Source organism: Saccostrea cucullata, unplaced genomic scaffold, assembly GCF_032062105.1.
Source record: "Saccostrea cucullata isolate Sc308-1 unplaced genomic scaffold, CSIRO_AGI_Scuc_v1 ctg1176, whole genome shotgun sequence".
NCBI lineage: Eukaryota > Metazoa > Mollusca > Bivalvia > Ostreida > Ostreidae > Saccostrea > Saccostrea cuccullata.
The window spans coordinates 1-18,000 of NW_026917960.1; the positions used below are offsets into that span (position 1 = coordinate 1).

The window sequence follows — 18,000 nt, forward strand, 5'->3', positions numbered from 1 at the left end:
TTTAAAACCACCTTTCCTTTCAGAAAAAAATTTATAAAAGTACGTCACTAAGGTTAACTGCAGTTTTAAGCAATGCTGCTATTGGGCAAACTCTAAATTAAGATTCCACAATTTTAGACCATGCACTTTCTATCTATAGGAAAGTTTGCTTACATTCCATAAAAAAAGAAATACTTCTGTTAAGTATTTTGTGTATGAAAAGTGTACTGGTACCTTAATGTGTTTTAAAATTGCAGATTCAAGTTTACATCATGCAATGCATTATGTGCACGATGGGGCATAGGTGTTTAAATTCAGTATAATTCTGCTTATTTGATCACAGGTACTTGAATTTTTGCAAATATCAAGCATTTCTTCAAGGTGTTTTAAATATTTTCAGCAAATAAATAATACCCTTCCTATCCTTTTCTTTAAATCTTTCTGGACCCATCAAAGAAACAAATAATAGCAAATTAAATTTTAACACAGAGTTATGTCCCTCGTTACAGCACTCAATAATGAAACTGAGACAATATCTAATACATTAACCTGAAAATGATCTTTGTTCACTACTGTAATACATAGCTCTGTATTTATATTAAAATTACCAGGTCCATGCAACAAAGCAAAAGTAGAAGTTAGTTACGTATAGATTTACCAGTTGAAATTCCATCAAAGAGTGACAATACCCTTACTGGCTCTTTGGGACCTTTGAAAAATGAAGGTGAAATCTGAAATAATTTTCATGAATACAAGTCACTTTTACACTCCTTTTTCAAGGAACTAAAATAAAAAAAATTATATGTAATAATAATTCAAAGAATACATTTCAAAATAACACATAAAATGCACACAAAAAAACTGAACTTGTTAAAGCTTTATAGACACATTTATGAAATGTTAAAAACAAAAAAATTAAAGAATACATCATTAATCACAATAACAATTGTCTAGAAACATCATCATTTTATTTAATTCAATTTAATTGTAGGATCTTACATCAGTTCTGTATCCAGAATCAAAGATGTGGACAGTTTTGTCCCTCCAGTTTGGCCTGGGGATCAGAACTCCATGGGTGGGCTTAGTGTACGGAGTACACAGAAAACAGTTCCAGATCTTACTGTCCTTTATCTACAATTTCAGCATTATGATACATGCATTATTAGTTTGACTCCATTTAAAAGTACCTTGCCTTTGGAGTTAAATATTACTGGTTAATGCAACAAGAAATGTCCATCTTACTTTTCTCAGCTGCCCCTCACTCAGAAAGTTTTTGATACACTCCACACAGTACGACCTGTTAGTAGAAGGTACTGTTAGTAAAATCAGAGGTTTAGAAAGATACAAGGATAAATCTGATGGTGGAAGGACAGGTTTGTGGCCTTGGTGCTTGTAATTCACAGGAGACAATAAGAATAGAGAGGATACTATTTCATCAACCAGATATTGTGAAATTACTTATTGTTGTGGTAGGTTTAATTTTCAACAAATAAAAAGACCTGTTAATAAATTCATGTCCTCCACCAAATCATAAAATTCAAAACAACATATTTGTCTACCATCTCTACTCCATACAACTCCACACAAATCACCTGTTTTTTCTCAAACCAATAAAATTTGACCAATGTAAAATAAATGAATTACAGTACATGTGTACTGTAAATTAAGATGAGAAGCAGACAAAACTTACTTTCCACAGTTCACATCTTCACAGACAACAAGATCCCCTCCAGTTGAACAAATCACACAGAAAGTCTAAACAAATAATGTGAAATAGAGGAAAAATAATTCAAAATAAATTTCTCTTTCTACTTTATTTCGCTTCTCAGGTATGTACTTTACGAATGACATTTTTTTTCAACTCAAATGAATTGCTCAAAATTTTGAAAATGATATATTACACTTGAAAGTCACGAATTACAAATTAAGATGAATTTCAAACTCCAAATTGACTGTTTACTTCAGAAGTTTACTTACATTGGTTTGGTCATCATCATAGATGTGTATACTCTCTTTCCATTCTTCCTACGAAAGAAAATAACTGAGGATAAAATGTGTAAATAGATTGTACAGTTATCTAAATTCATATATACCGGTAGTTGATTGTCATTTTTTTTTTTAATTTGTAGAAGACATGAGAAGTCAGTGATTCTTCAGTATTTGCTACATTCAAAAATATTTCTCATCCATGTGTTTAAAAATCTATTTGTTGCTTAAAAAGTCACCTGGAATAACATCTAAACAAATTATTACCTACATATGAGAAAATTATAGATATAAATGGTATGAAGCAATTCTGACCTATCCCATTGGTTCAGAATATCCATGTTTTACTGTATACCTTGCATGTTTTACAGAGTCCCCCAAAGAACAGAGGATGGTCCTCTACCTCCACATGTTCAATGTCATCACAGGACAGGCAGATTTCTGAAAACAATTATAAAATTCATCAAGTCATCACAGGACAGGCAGATTTCTGAAAACAATTATAAAATTCATCAAGTCATCACAAGACAGGCAGATTTCTGGGTGGGAAATCATAAAAATTTATACCAATTTCATATCTATGTCACCATCAGAACCAACGTACAGATAAAAGTTTAAATCTGTCTCACTAAATTAACATATGTCAATATCCTTTTTTTTTAATGAGAAAAAATGTCAAAAATGAGGGCCATTAGATGGATTTGTATACAAGAGGCCCATGGGCCTTATAGGTCACCTGAGCATTATGCAACAACTTTCCAGTGATTGAATTTGATTCATGTTTTAAGCCAGATGCTATAGCATTCACAATTTTGAAAGAGGCGCCATTGATCATCATAACCATGCACTTAGCAGTTGCTTAGTTTGGTTACTTAATACCCATAGGCAGGGTAGGGGAACAAAAATGCATTTCAGCAATAATCAGTAGTGCCCCTACCATACATGAACCCCTGACCCTTAGGCCTAGATCCACACATTGCACAATTTTGAAATATTTGATTGATGCCAAGGAGCAGATTTCAAACAATTCATTCATTTTCAGTATATAAGTACAGCCCCCCCCCCTCTATGGTACCCCTGACCCTGGAGCCTTGAAATTCACAATTCTGGAAGATTAGGGCTCATAACTATATAGGTAGTTCATCTCTTAATACCCAGGAGCAGAGAAGAAAATTTTCAAAGATTTAATGTATTTTCACTAAATAAACAATAGAGCATCGCCCTAACACCAGAACCCCTGACCCTGGGGCCATAAAATTCACAATTTTGGAGGAGACATTCTTGCTCATCATAACTATGTACTTACTTACTTAGTTTATTTAATACCTAGGAGCAAAGAAGATGATTTTCAAAGAATTCATGTATTTTCACTATATAATCAATAGTGCCCAGCCCTAACACCATAACCCCTGACCCTGGGCTATAAAATTCACAATTTTGGTAGAGGCACTCTTGCTCATCATTACTATGCATTTAGTTTATTTAATACCTAGGAGCAGAGAGGAAAATTTTCAAAGAATTCATGTATTTTCACTATATATTCAATAGAGCCCTGCCCTAACACCAGAACCCCTGACCTGGGGCCATAAAATTCACAATTTTGGTAGAGGTACTCTTGCTCATCATAACTATGTACTTAGTCACAATTTTTGTTCCCCTTAACCCAAGATGCTTTGTGCCAAATTTGGTTGAAATTGGTTCAGTGGTTGCAGAGAAGAAGCTGGAAATGTTCAAATGTTAACGCACAACGCAAGACAACGGACGAAAACGGATAGCAATAGGTCACCTGAGTTTACTCAGGTGACCTAATAATTAGAAAGAATTTTTAAAAGAATTACTCACCAGATAATTCTTTCTCACCAGCTTTCAGTGCCTTTACTGCACTTTCTGCAATAAGATGTATATATAGTATATTAAATTTTATCAGAGAAAAAGGAGTTACCTCCCTTTAAAACAGATTTTTCTAAAATTTGTTAGAATATTCCAATACATTTTAAAGCACATCTTTTCTTCAAGTTTACAAAGTATTTAAAAGAGAGTTGTTCCTTACTATTTGGAGATCTTTTTTTGGATGTATCTACATGTTTCAAATTGTCTTTTATCTTCTCGAGGTAGTTTTTCACCATATGAGGTAAAGGGTCATCTACAAAGTCATTCAATTCCTATAATATATTTTCCAATTACATAATTTGCTATAAATTATAATTAAATAATACATTGTCAAAGATTTTAGGCAAATATTTTCTTTTCTTGTCAACTTTTTTTTTTTGGTCATAATCAAACAATCTTTACCAATGAAAATTTTTAAATATCATGAACAAAAATCTATACATTGAAATGAAATTTTCGACATTAAAAAGTTTCTCTTTTTCTCTATCTAGTATATCCTGTACGCATAACTATCACTGACTATGGTCAGGTAAGAAATGTCCCCGATCTGAGGGGAAGCCATCTTTTGCCCACATTAGTAGTTCCTCTTCAGTTACATCCTCTGTGTCTCTAGCTACCCTCTCAGCACAGATCTGTAGTGATCAACATGTAGCAGTATTTAACAAGCACAAAGTGGAGCATTCTCTCACAAAAGAGCATTGATCCTAATAAACATTATTATTAAAAAAAATCTAATGATCTTAAGCCACGAAGAGTAAAAGATTTGCACTAGCTCACCTGAATTGCTTCACTCAGACCTTTGTTGAAGTTTGGACAATTCTTCACTATTTTATTGCACAATCCGTATTGAGTAAAATTGGATGGAAAGTCCACTATATTACTGGCCATAACCTACATATAAATATATACATTAAATTTTTAGACAATAAACAATTAAATGCCTAAAGTTATGATTCATCAACATAAATATTGAGTATATGTATCTCTATATAAGTTTGAAATGTATTTCTTAGAAATCTTGACCTACCTGGGATATTCTATTACCTGAGATATTCTATTACCTGGGATATTCTATTACCTGAGATATTCTATTACCTGGGATATTCTATTACCTGAGATATTCTATTACCTGAGATATTCTATGGTCTCCAAACCAGAAGATCCAGATAAACCCTGCCTTCTCTGGTTTATTGACTTCCTTGCCTTCTATAACAATAGCCGGCCACCATCTTGATATACTGGCAGTGTTTTTAAGGCTTGCAAACACTATTTCCCCAGCACGGTTATCCTATGTCAGAAATGCCAGAATAAGACATCATTAGAACATGCAAAACACATGACAATATGTGAAAGCCTTTGAATTTACACATGTTCCATCTACCTTTCATTTCAATTCCAATACCAAAAATGGTATATATCCAAATTATTACCAAAAACAGAATTTCACCTGAGTTTCATCTGATGAATCCATTGGGACTGAGGAATCTGATAATGCTGTAACTGATTGCAGAGCTTCATTTGTGTCTTCATTTGATGTATCAATACATGTACTTTCAGAAGAGCTTCGAGTTTTCCTTCTACTTTCAGTTTCAGTAAAACATCCCTTTTTAATTTGAGATGAGCTACCTTTCTCTACTGAAACTTTTGAGGAGTTGACACATTCATTGGACAACCCCTGTTTTTGCCCAGAATCAGGCTTAGGTTCCCTGCGTCTCTCTTTATTCGGCGCAGCAGTTTCATGAACTCTAGCTTCCTCTTTCTTCTGCGAGCCAGACTTACGACTCTTAGGTACTTTCTTCTGTGGGTCTGACCCATGACCTTTAGGTCCCTCTTTTTTCTGTGGCTCAGACTCGTGACCCTTGGATCGCCTGACAACACTGTACAGAGAAGTGGTGCATGAGATGTGACACTGCAGGTTTTTATTGGTCAGTGTGGTCTTCAACTTCTGTCAAAATAAGAATACAGTCAAATCTCATTATCTCAAATGGTATACCAATAAAATACTTCATTATAAGATATCCAAGGATTGGAGAAATCCAATATAAAATATTTAATGAATAAGCAGTTGGGACTTCCAAACCACTTTGAAATATCCATGGTATTCAAGATATCAGTGTTTGAGATATCAGAGTTAAACTGTAAATTATAATTGATTTCACTAATTTTTCATTAAAAATCAAATATTAGTATCAATCATTATACAATGTACATATTCCTTCAAGATACATCAATATTCAGAACATTTTCAAGACGTAGAATTTTTATGCTAATGACATACTCATATTATCATGTTTTTTCTATTAATTTATTTGCACTTCAAACAGAGTTCATAGACCTTATTGAATCACTGGAGCAAAAACTGATCTCTGGATGGGTTAAAAGTTTACAAATTTAAGCAGGGTCTCTCCCCAAAAAGCCCTGTATGGGCACGAACAATGTAAATTTGTTCTCATTATTACATCTAAGTTAACATTTTTCAACAGAAATAGGATATGTTTTGCAAGCATTTAAAATTTTTAATCTACAAGGCCTTGATAAAATACAGCACATTTTCTCTTTTTCACAAGTACTTGCTCTCAGAATGTAACAAATTCTAATGTTAAAATAAAAATCATATGGGTTTACTATTATTTCCCATATACAATTTTTTAATTAATATTGTTCACACTCTGAAAGCAATGCTTTTCCATAATTTCCAAAAGCACTAATATAATTGAAATACAGACTAGAACAAAAGCTATATTATCTCTCTAAATATTGATTGAATTTTTGTTACCATTTTCTGTAATTTTAATCTCCTGTACATAAACGGTCTCCGGAAGTCTCTCTGCTGTCTGAATTCATCTGACTTAGGCTTCTGTCTCATTGATTTTCCTGAGTCGACAGAGCGAGTATTAATATTAAATCTCCGAGCCTTCCGTTTCTTCCTGGTCTGTCCTAGGCGGTTCTTGGAACTAGGCCGTTTAGCTGAAGCAGGGACAGTGGCTGAATTTGGGTCAGTTTTCGTGGAGTTGTAATTGTCACTAATGGAATCCGGCAATGAAAACTCCAAATAATTCTGCGATTGATCAGGGATGTCAAAACCCTGAAAGAAAACATACACACATTTCGTAAATTTCATGTGGTAATTCACCTAGTTTCCAAAATTAACTGACAAATTTGTCTAGACAGACTAAGCTGTTCACGTAGATGCAAAAATATGTCACACAATTCCACAGTGCAAATAAAGTGCATCAAGTGGCTTTTATTCCATTTTATGATCGGTGCAGTAACCGTTATCAGTTTAATTGGAGGTTTTAAATTTCCAGCCTTTAGCAGAAAAAAAAAATTGTCTGCTATTTTTCAAATCTAGACCACCTTAGATGACTCACTGTATAACTGCTTATCCCACACCAAGTGGTGCAAAAAAGTCCCCATAATGATATGGAAGTAGGTCGTTATATCTTATACCATACCGTAATTCTAGATCATAAATTATTTCCTTACAAAAATGCAAATTGTCCTGCAATACCTGAGAGCAGACTACTTATCACATTTCATGTGAACTTTTAAGAGGCTCAAATTGGGAAAAGAAACATTAAAAAATTACCTTGAAAATGGAGAACTTTTCTTTTTCTTGCATCATGAAGTGCGAGGTCCAAGATGGGGGTAGAGAAAAATCTATTGGCAACCAAGCTTCAGCCGGGATGTGCTGAAAATTTTTCGCTGCAACACACAGTAATTGAGCTATAAATAGTATTGCTGTGCTGTTAGCAACCTTGGAGGCGATTTTTTCCCCCTCAATAATTACCTAGTTGCATTTTCACATTGTTAAAAAAATTCTCAAGGCTCATTATAGTGTGGTAAGCGGAATTTACAGCCTGTGCTACAGTGCAGGGGGGCTACATTTTCTTTTTGTCATTATGATGTTTTCCCGGCAAAACGTCATAACGCAATATATTCAAAAGAGATTTCTGATATATATGTTCTTCTTAGGAATTTAATATGCCCTGTGTTTCATTTCAACTTTCATTTTAAAATTACTAGTACCTTGGGACATCTTGTGCAGCATGCTGGCGTCCATCCCAGTTTGCAGAAGACGTGTGGTTTGCCGCGTTTTTGCAACACGTGGTTCTTGCTTTTCAGGGGAAAAGTGCATACGTTTGCACATTGTGATGAAGATTTGGAATAGTATCCGAGTTGTCAAAATATGAATAATTTATTATCATAAAAATTAATAGTTTTGTAATAAGAATTCGTGTTAAAGTACAAAATAAACGCTTGTGGCACTGATCCTAGCTTTTTACAAATGCAAGCAAATCGCTCTTGCAAAGTTTACTACATCGTAAATCTTACACAATTGAGAGAGAGAGAGGGGGGTCTGATTAAGTGACAATGGGCTGTTTTTGTTAAAGGTAAATAGAGATACATGTACAGGGGCCAGCCTGCATTTGAAAGAGGAACGCATCGTTTTTGAAAGGGGAGAACAAAGAAATTTCAACTTACTTTAAAAAAAAATTACAAAATCACCATGACTAAAATGTTACAACAAAAAGTAGAGGGAGGGGGCAAACAGCTTTTCAAAATAAACCATTTTCAATATTCAAAAGTCCCCCCCTCCCGATACTATGTGGCTGAAAGATAGTGCCCTTGTAGGCATTAGCCTAGCTTGTATACTCATCTCAAGACATATATGGGTACGCCATAAAACATTTTTTCTAAGTGCAGGAAATTGAAATCATTCATAATTTGGTCCATAATAGCCAACAATTTCGTGACTAGTCTACTTTTTAAAAATATTTTCATGCACTTTCGATTTTTTTCACCACTATAAACTCATAAATTCAGTGATGTGAAACGAAACACATATCCTTTGAAATTTATTGATCAAAATCTAAATTAAATGCCATTTTTTCATTTAACTGGAGTACAGATGAAAACATGATTTAAAAAATTCGTAAAACACATTAGGTGAACTTTTGATCAAACTGGGAGATGGAATGAAAAATGTTCTGCTTTGTGATACAATGCAGGTCATGTCACGGAGGAGGAAAAAATTAATTAATGATACATGTACAATTGTCATGATTTTTTAAAGTATAAAAATCAATTGATTTTAATCAGACAAATAAATTACAACATAAAATCAAGTACATGTTCATATTATACAAATCTGTTCAATAAGAAATGCAGCATCTGTATTCCAACAGATTACATATAAATCAAGCCTCATATATACATGTATTAATTAAATCTCCACAAAAATGCCCACATTTTTCAGCATTTAAAAAAGTTATTTTTCAAAAAATGTGATTTACGAAAGGACTGGTATTTATTTATTTTTATTTCTATTTTTGGCTACTTTGCCAATTTTCCATTTTGTAAATTAAAGGTATAATATTAAATTAAAAATGGAATTAAAATTCATAAATTTTCAGGATCATGAAAAATGATTAGCAGTAAGAATAAAAAAAAATCCACGCTAATTAAACATCATAAATTTAAACAGAATCTAAACTGATTTAAGATGCTATGCCCAGAAGTACAAAATCAAGGATATTGATATAAAGCTATTCACATTTTAAAGGATATTATGCAATAATAATCAAATTTTTGGAGCCCAGCCATTTTATCAATGTAATGCCATAGATAAAAATATAATGAAAGAGAACATAACAATGAACAGCTTTCTACACCCAAATGAAAAAAATAATGAAAGATTTAGTGTAACTTTTGAGAGGGAAAATCTAACTTCAAGGATGCTTCTAAATTCCCTTGACAAAACGTTGCATAGTAAAACTTTTCAGAGTGGTAAAGCCTACTTTAATTAAAGATGCTTCATAATATCAAAAATACCATTTTCATTTACAATGATGAATCTGAAATGCCAATTAAAATAATCTTCTCCTTTAGGCAACCTGGTACATTATCTAAAACTCTTTTAGAATAGTCACCAAAATACAGACTGATTTCTCCTCAAAGGGGGACATCCCACATTAATGCCAATGATAATCAAATTAAAACATCTTTCTGTCCTTTGGCTATATTACACTAAAATAATATTCACTTCTCAGCATTTATGGGCATTGAAAAAATTCCCTAGGTTATGCAGTTTTCAATAGTAATCGCTCTGCATTATGACATCTACATCATGTGACATCTTCCAAAGTCATGTCACGTTCTTTCTCAGAGTCATGTAAACTCTTTTCTGGGTTTTCCCCTGAGTCATTATAATGTGATCTCTTTTCTTGGTCACGTGACATCTTCCTCCGAGTCATCATCAAATTGCCCCGCCTCCACCTGATGTTCTGTCCTATCTTTAGCCACTGGTTGAACATGTATATCATAGGGAAGACACAAATGGTCATCTACAACATATCCTGCCTCGGCCAGTGTCTTTGGTCTGGGGTGCTGGTAGATATTATTAAAGTAATTGTCATCTGAAACAAAAAGAAAAATAACAATCAGATTAAAATTTACAGATTTTGCAAATTACTAGAAGAGCACAATTGTACAGAAACTGGTTTGACTTACATTTGGGCCTAAACAGTTACACAGCCTCACACGTTTAATCAATGACTTTAAAAATGTACTTTATAATTTTCAGACTTGCCATACTGAATGTCAAAAGGATCATCTACATCTTCCAACTCATCGTCCCAGTTCTCTTCTTCCTGTGTCGCCTCGGTAACAGCTCTATATCCCTCATCCATCATGTTACTAGACACCGGACTGCAGACTAAAAAAACATGTATAATCAAATACATGTATTGTGAAATCACTAATTTTCATGGGGGTTTAAAGTTCGTTGTTTTCAAGGTATGGAGAGACCCACGAATTCATGTCCATCACGAGATATAAAATTTAACATGCATTACTACTCAACACTTCTCCAACCATGAAATCAAATCCACACTTATCAATAATCAGTAATTTTTTCTCAACATTTGCTTCCTCCACAATAAGTGATATTACAGTAGATTGAAGCATTTTATCACTTTGTTTTTCAAAGTACAGACAACATTTTCCTGTATAGAGGTTTTTAAAATAAAAATTACTTTGAGACTTCATAAATCTCAATGTAATATTTAGCTCATCAAAAATTTATCTAAGGTCATCATTAAAAATATTTTTGTTTGATGTACTCTGACCCACATTTTTCAACGTGGGTAGGTAGGTAGGTAGTGGTTTTTTTTTGCCTAGAAGTATTAAACAAATTGAAAACTTTCATAGAAATTGAAGACTCAATAATTTATTGATGTTTTCATTACACAATATTTACATTCGCTGTGTTTTTCTACTAAGCCAACTGTGAAATTGATTTGAAATCATTTTCGTGTGTACTCAAGTGTAGAAATCTTTCACAATAGGGCTACAGCGACATTAGTAAAAGTATAACAATATAGTATAATATAATATAATATAACACACAGACCTGCACGTAGGCATATTTTTCATGAAGCACTAGCCCGCTTCATGAAATATGCCTACGTGACAAGTCTGTGTGATTCACACACCAATAACTCAAGCAAGACTTAAAAACATTCCTTAATTGATAGCTATACAAACTTTATTTTTACTGCTATAAAAACTTTAATTTGAAAGCATCATATAGAGATAAATTATACATGTATACCTAAGCTTTAAAATGAAAATTTCTATTTCTATGGAAATTAATGAAAAAAAAATAAAAAGTCAAAGTGCTGAAAAAATGATTGGGTAGGGGCAATTTTGATGGGTCGGTCGGAGCACATCAAATAAATCATTTTTTATTGTTGACCTAGACGGCAAAACTCTACTGATTATAGTAAAATGTATAGGACTCACCATTTCCTTTTGGGTGAAATATAGGAGGCTCGTAGTCATCTTCTTCTTCACTCTCCTCTTCAGTGTCATCTTCCTCCTCCTCATCCTCTTCTTCCTGGGGGTATCTCTTTTTTCCGACCTGAAGGAAGTTGAAATCATCCCTGCGGACAAACTTTTGTCTTCTTCCTTTCCCTTCATGTGATCTCCAGAAGGACATTCCGTGCTCCACAGCATCACGCAGGAGGTTCTCACTGAATCCAAGGTCCTTAGGTGGAGGCTCAAAGTCCAACTCTTCTGTTGTCACATCCATCTGTCAGATAACAAATATTCATTCAACAGATCCAGAGTCAATTAAAATCTAAAATGCTTCATCTATAGATGTAGAAATATGTGTACGCATAAATAAATTGGCATATTCAAAATTTAGCACAATCACTGAGTGTTCAATGGGTGGAATAATCATTAACTTGCACTACACAGGTTCACAAGCAGGTCTGTATCAACAGATACAATTTCTGAAAATTGAAAAAGGATTGTGTGACAGGCTTTTCAGTACCTTGATGATTTTGTTCTCCATCATGGACAGATCTTGTCTAGCACGGCCTCGCCAGTTATTTTTCAGGTCTGGATTACGTGGTGGGTAGTGTGATTGTCTGACAATCTGTGGCACATCGTACCAAGGAATGTTGAAGCAATTCTGGAATACAAAAAAAAAAAAATTGAACTGGCGGACTTCAATGAACATAAACATATTCATATTTTAAAACTTAAAACCAATAGAAAGATTGATTGTATGTTGTTTAATGTCCCTCTCGAGAATTTTTCACTCATATACAGACGCCACCTCTTGCTGGTGGAGAGCTACAAATTTTTGTCCTATACTCGGCACTCAGGGTCATTGAGTAGTGAGAGATCTTTTTCGTGCCAGCACCTACTGCGACATGGGAATATCTAATGATGTCTCCACGTCTTTTAAAATTACCCGAGGAAATTTTATGATTCTAGAGCAGACGCTCTAACAACTGGGCCACGCGGGCGACATCAATAAAAGAGTCAATCTAAATCAATAATGTTCTTGAGTTTCTTTATCATTTGGAACTTTTTTGGCTATTTATGTACACTTCAAACATCTCAGGAATACATATTTAGTATTATCACAATAGCCTGCTCAAAATGTTATGGGAAGCTGGAAATCATATATAAATATTTTTAACAATTTGTGTCATGGAAAGACATTACACACAGAGAAAATGCAAGAATTACCCAAATATGGAATTGGGAGTCAAGATTGATAATCATAGTATTTATATGTGAATAGGTATACATTAAATTAAAGTTGTCCTAACATTGTTAAGGTTCACTGGTCCTCTGATAAGACAGATAACTCTTATCGGATACATGTATGAATCTATTATTCCTATTTTTCACAATTTTAATAGAGGGTGATACTAAACCTTAAAACTTAGAAACCTTAAAACATAGATACATTAACACCTAGATATGTCCGAGTTATTTATAGTTGTTACACATAATTATCACATTAAATCTTCTTAATGATTGGGGTGACAGGAGATCCTTAACCTTTCCGTGACATCAAAATAAATAAATTATGCTAATTTATGTAAATTGGAATGATATGGAAAGGAAATCATAAAATTTTGTCCCCTCTTATTCCAAACTATCATTGCATTAGTGAATGGATAAAAGCATTGGTGTTATCATTTGACAAGGAATCGTATCACTTCAAGAAGCTTTATCAGTGTAAATCATTTTTGTCAAGATAAAAATCTACACAAATCAATGATTTATTACATATAGATACGAAGATTATATCTATTAATCTTCATTTCTTTAAGAAGAAAAACAATCACCTCTGATAAATCTAGTCGCACCAATTGTTTGAAGTAACCTAAAGCCTCTGGAATTTCTGTTAACTTGTTGTTGAACAAATCCAATGACTTCAGACCTGTCAACTTGTTCAAAGACTCTGGTAGTTCCTCAAGCTAAAAATCAAAGCAAAAAAAAAATGATGGTTAGAAAATAATACCAAGTTATAAGTATATATTAACATTCAACAAAAAGGCAGAGATCTTTTTAAGGTAATTTTTTGAAGTAAAAAATTTTCCAGATTAATCATTAACCATGTTTACCTAAAACTTTTTTATTTCATTGATCATAAGTTGTTTCATTATTTATTTTTTCATTGATTTTTTGTTACCAAGTTGTTATCCAGACGAAGATCCTGTAGTGCAGAAAGGTCTCCAAATGCTGAGGGTAGAATCTGAATTTTGTTCTTTGATAGTTGGCAGACTTTCAAGGACTTCAGCTTACAGAAGGATTCTGGCAGCTCATGCAGTGCATTCTGACCTGCAATGTATTATCTTATTTGTAGGCAAAACTATAGGGGTGTTGAAAATTCACTAAATGATGATAAATCAACAGTGAATTGCACATCATTAAACAAAAACCCACATAAACAGCAATTAGAATTCAGTGTCTAAACTTTTAATTATTTAGTTCTGAATGTTTTTAGCTGAAGACAATATGTGACATGAACTAAGGATAAGCACTTAAGATTTGTAAGCCTGGCCACTGCCCTTCCAGAGCAAATTTTGGATAGATATTACATTGCACTTTGTCATAAAAATATCTGTTTAAAACTCAGATATTTATAAATTCTATAATTCAATAAAATTCACAGTATTGGGAATATTCTGCACCACTTTTTGCTCTATCTACTCCTTGAGGATTCCATCCTCTTGCAATGTCATATATTTTGGCAAAAATCTTACATACATACCTAGTAGAAATATATCTTTTTGACAATTACCTTTCAATAGGTGTAAAAATAATATAGTGAATAGTAAAAGAATTTATAACTTGAATGTTTTCTTTATTTAATCAATTATTTAATCTTTCAAAAAATTTTCCTAAGGGCAATAACTCCTTCTAATGTATCTTCATTCAGTATATTTCTTTATTGTACTTCTAATGGAAAATGTTTGCCCTGTTATTCAAAAATTTTCTAAAATATTAAAAAGAAACAGTTATTTTAGAATTTTCAGCATCATATTATGTATTTGAACCAGGTTTTACATATTTTTTATCACATTGTTTACTGAAAATATATGAAAAATTTTACATATTCTCTTGAACCAGTAAATCAATTTTAACCCATTTTGGCATATAGTTTCAGTGGGAGAATGGTTACAAAAATTTTAATTCTCATGGTTCCTGTCTCCTCATTTATGACTGATGAATGAGATGTTATGATGGATGAAAAAAAGATACAAACAGGTCACCTGAGTGACTTAGGTGACCTAAAAACAAATTAAAAGTTTATAGACAACACAGTTCCCAAAACAACTGATGAGAGCAGCAAAAGGTGACTCAGTTGCCCTAAAAAACTGTCATCAAAATCCATTGAACCAAATAGGCTATCCTTACCTAAATCGATAAATTCCAGATTTACAAGATTTCCAAAATCATCAGGCAGTTCTTGGAGCAAGTTTTCATCCAAATACAGAACAGTTACTTTTGTCAATTCACAAAAACTCCTTGGAAGATAAGTCAACCAGTTGCCATTTTGAAAAGCTCTCCTTTCTAGTTCCCCAATACAACTTCCAAGTCTCAGTGTCTCTATATTCTTCATGCTTCCGAAAGTATCTGGTAACTGATCCATGAAATTTCCTCCGATGTCCAACAAAGTTAATTTGGTACAGGTACATCCCATTTTCTCATTTATGGCACATTTTGAAAACTGGTTGTCACTCATAGAGATTTCCAAAGCCTCGCTCATGTCCGCCACCCATAGTGGAATGTCTGCCAGTCGATTCTGATCAGCATAAAATTTTTGAACACATTTCACAGAATGAAAATGATCTGGTAAGCTTTCCAAATGATTTCCTGAAATATCCACAATCTCCAAATTTTCAAGATCTCCTAAACTATTGTCAATCTTTTCCAGTTTGTTATTTGACACATTGAATATCTTTAGAGATCTTAACTGACCAATGCCCTCCTGAATAACAACAAGGGAATTATCGCTCAGCTCCAAAATCTCAAGATTGGTGAACAATCCCAAAGTTAATGGCAATTTTGTCAACTTATTTTCATCACAGTAAAAGGTTTTTAGGCTACAAATTTCACCAAGGTCATTGGGAAGCATTTGAATTTGGTTGGCTGTCAATTTCAATACTTCTAAGTGACACAATTTGCAGATTGAGTCTGGGAGATTCCGGAGTTCATTTTCATTCACAAGTAACTCCTGTAACTGAGACAGATTCCCTATGCTTTGAGGAAACTCCTTCAGTTGGTTCCCAACCAATGAAAGCACTTGGAGATTCACACAAACCTCTCCAAAAGAGGCTGGCAACTCTTTAATATCATTAAAATCCAACTGTAGTTTAGTAATATCTGGCCCGATTCCATTTACAATTTGAGGAGGGAGAGTGACAAGATCTTCTGAGGATAAATCTAGAACCCCTCCAATCACTCTCTCACTGTAGTTCTCATTTTCTGATGCATCTGCCATATCTGAAAAATAGATGAACATGTTTCAAGGCAAAAGTATAATGTCAGAGTCTTCGTGGGACAAATATCGGTAAATACCGGGTATTCATGACCACTCAAAGTCCTTAAAGTCATTTATATTTTTGATTGTCAAAGCCTCAAAGGAATCAAATGACACTAATTTGTTTAAAATAAATTTCTGTCAGCTAATCTAGGATAAATGAATGAGTACAGACTTTGGTAATAAAAGTGCCAGAAATAATCCAAGGCATTTAAATGGGTAGAGTCTTCTCTAGAAATGAAGACTGGATCCTATTACTATTTTGAGCATAACTATATATTTTTTTTTCTTCTTCTAAAAAAACATTTAAAACAATCACTCAATAATAATTGAACAGTAGTATTTTGGGGCACAATGCTATTTTTATCCTTCAATTGCAAATAATAAGCTTAGCCTAGTACATAAATTGCAACACATAATCAAAATCATAACACATTTTATTTTTACAGGTTGGGATCAATCACCCAAATGCGATAACCCTTTTGAGATACAATGGGTTATAAATTTATGGAGCAAAAACTTGAGATTTCTGGCCATAAATACTGTAAATCCATATTAATATACACTGAATGCAACAACAACTGGTACTCCAGTTATTCTATAACTGTTAAATTTGTCAGATCAATCTCCAAGAAGTTTAGTATCTTTTGAGGGACCAATCTGCAATGTGTATAGAAAGGATACAAAAAAACAACTACAAAAAAATGTGTTGTGTAACAGGAAAGGAGAAAATGTATGGCTGGACCGGAAATCTAACCCAGGACCCCTGCATCTCTAGTCAAGTGCTCTAGCGACTGAGCTACCCAAGCTGATATCCATGGCCCATTAAACCATTAAATTTGCATATCACATTTTCTAGCTTATACAGATTTACGATATTTATAGATATTGTTTTACCAGTTCTAAATAGATTACTGATTTAACAATGCTGTAAATATCTAAAGGTTTTAATTAAAAATCCAAGCTGTTTTCCAAAGTAGTTCAAATTAAGGCAAAGACATGTTGATTGGAATGTTCAATGTAGCATCATCAAAAATCATTACTCAATACTTAATAAGTTAATGGATATTCTGAATACCAATTATTATATATTCTGAACAGGTAAACAATAGGGCATTCTTATTTCATATTTTACACTGTAAATTTATATCCCATTAGGGATATTAACACCCCCCCCCCCCCCCCCAAATGTGCTTGCAATAAGACAGCTGTTTGAATGATAAAAATAAGATACAACGCAGAATTTTTTCCATTAATGTAAAAAAAGTGCATTTTTTGTACAATGTGCAACTGAAGTACAAATTTCAACAAAATATCAGCACCTGTCTGTTCTGGATTCAATCTTTAAAGTCCACATATGATGGTTGGGCCTATGTCTATGATTGACAATGTGCTCAACCGCACCGGAAGTTTACGATTACGACATAGTTACTTTTTAAATCATGAGACAAATTTTAATGTATTATTCACTAACTAATAGAAATAGTAAGAAAAATGATAATTTTGGTGGTTAATATTTACAGTTTGAATGATTAACTAATCAAATCTTCAAAAAATGAATGAAAAGGGATAATGAAAAGGGGTTTGCGACAACCAAAAGCCAACAATAACAATTTTTCGATTTTGACAGGTGATTTGCAGAAAAAGAAGCGGAATGCAAGCTTAAAAAGTACATGTATTGAATCTTTTTTCAGGTAAATAACAACACTATGGTAATTGCATGTGAAATAAACAATATTTTGGCATAAATTTTAGTTGAAAACAGAAGAGGCTGAGATAATGTATGA

The 18,000-nt window shown here is 33.2% G+C and overlaps 2 protein-coding genes across 2 annotated transcripts; both read right to left on the reverse strand.

The window, feature by feature from the left end:
- Positions 1-4: 4 nt before the first annotated feature.
- On the reverse strand, positions 5-8,031 carry LOC134266749 (DNA (cytosine-5)-methyltransferase 3B-like; the record flags this gene model as incomplete). The annotated part of the gene is made up of 16 exons (XM_062749006.1): positions 7,885-8,031; positions 7,445-7,560; positions 6,632-6,940; positions 5,303-5,800; positions 4,985-5,143; positions 4,633-4,746; positions 4,376-4,487; positions 4,016-4,108; positions 3,808-3,852; positions 2,321-2,406; positions 1,957-2,004; positions 1,670-1,734; positions 1,222-1,276; positions 979-1,110; positions 638-710; positions 5-16 (listed from the first exon to the last, which is right to left on the reverse strand). Coding segments are annotated over exons 1-16 (2,038 nt in total), but the record flags the coding sequence as incomplete, so codon positions are not given.
- Positions 8,032-10,045: 2,014 nt separating this feature from the next.
- Positions 10,046-17,780, reverse strand: LOC134267172 (leucine-rich repeat protein soc-2 homolog). The gene is made up of 8 exons (XM_062749427.1): positions 17,536-17,780; positions 15,088-16,176; positions 13,859-14,007; positions 13,512-13,643; positions 12,197-12,337; positions 11,662-11,950; positions 10,448-10,573; positions 10,046-10,274 (listed from the first exon to the last, which is right to left on the reverse strand). The coding sequence occupies exons 2-8, from the start codon at positions 16,172-16,174 to the stop codon at positions 10,087-10,089; spliced, it is 2,112 nt and encodes a 703-aa protein (XP_062605411.1). The 5' UTR covers positions 16,175-16,176; positions 17,536-17,780; the 3' UTR covers positions 10,046-10,086.
- Between the last annotated feature and the right edge of the window lie 220 nt (positions 17,781-18,000).

Excerpts from the sequence above, each read along its gene's own strand:
- LOC134267172 (XM_062749427.1), bottom strand. The coding sequence starts at position 16,174 with ATGGCAGATGCATCAGAAAATGAGAACTACAGTGAGAGAGTGATTGGA. Across the intron at positions 11,951-12,196 it reads TGGAGAACAAAATCATCAAG|ATGGATGTGACAACAGAAGA; the intron begins GTACTGAAAAGC and ends GTTATCTGACAG. Across the intron at positions 10,574-11,661 it reads ATTTCACCCAAAAGGAAATG|TCTGCAGTCCGGTGTCTAGT; the intron begins GTGAGTCCTATA and ends ATGTTTTTTTAG.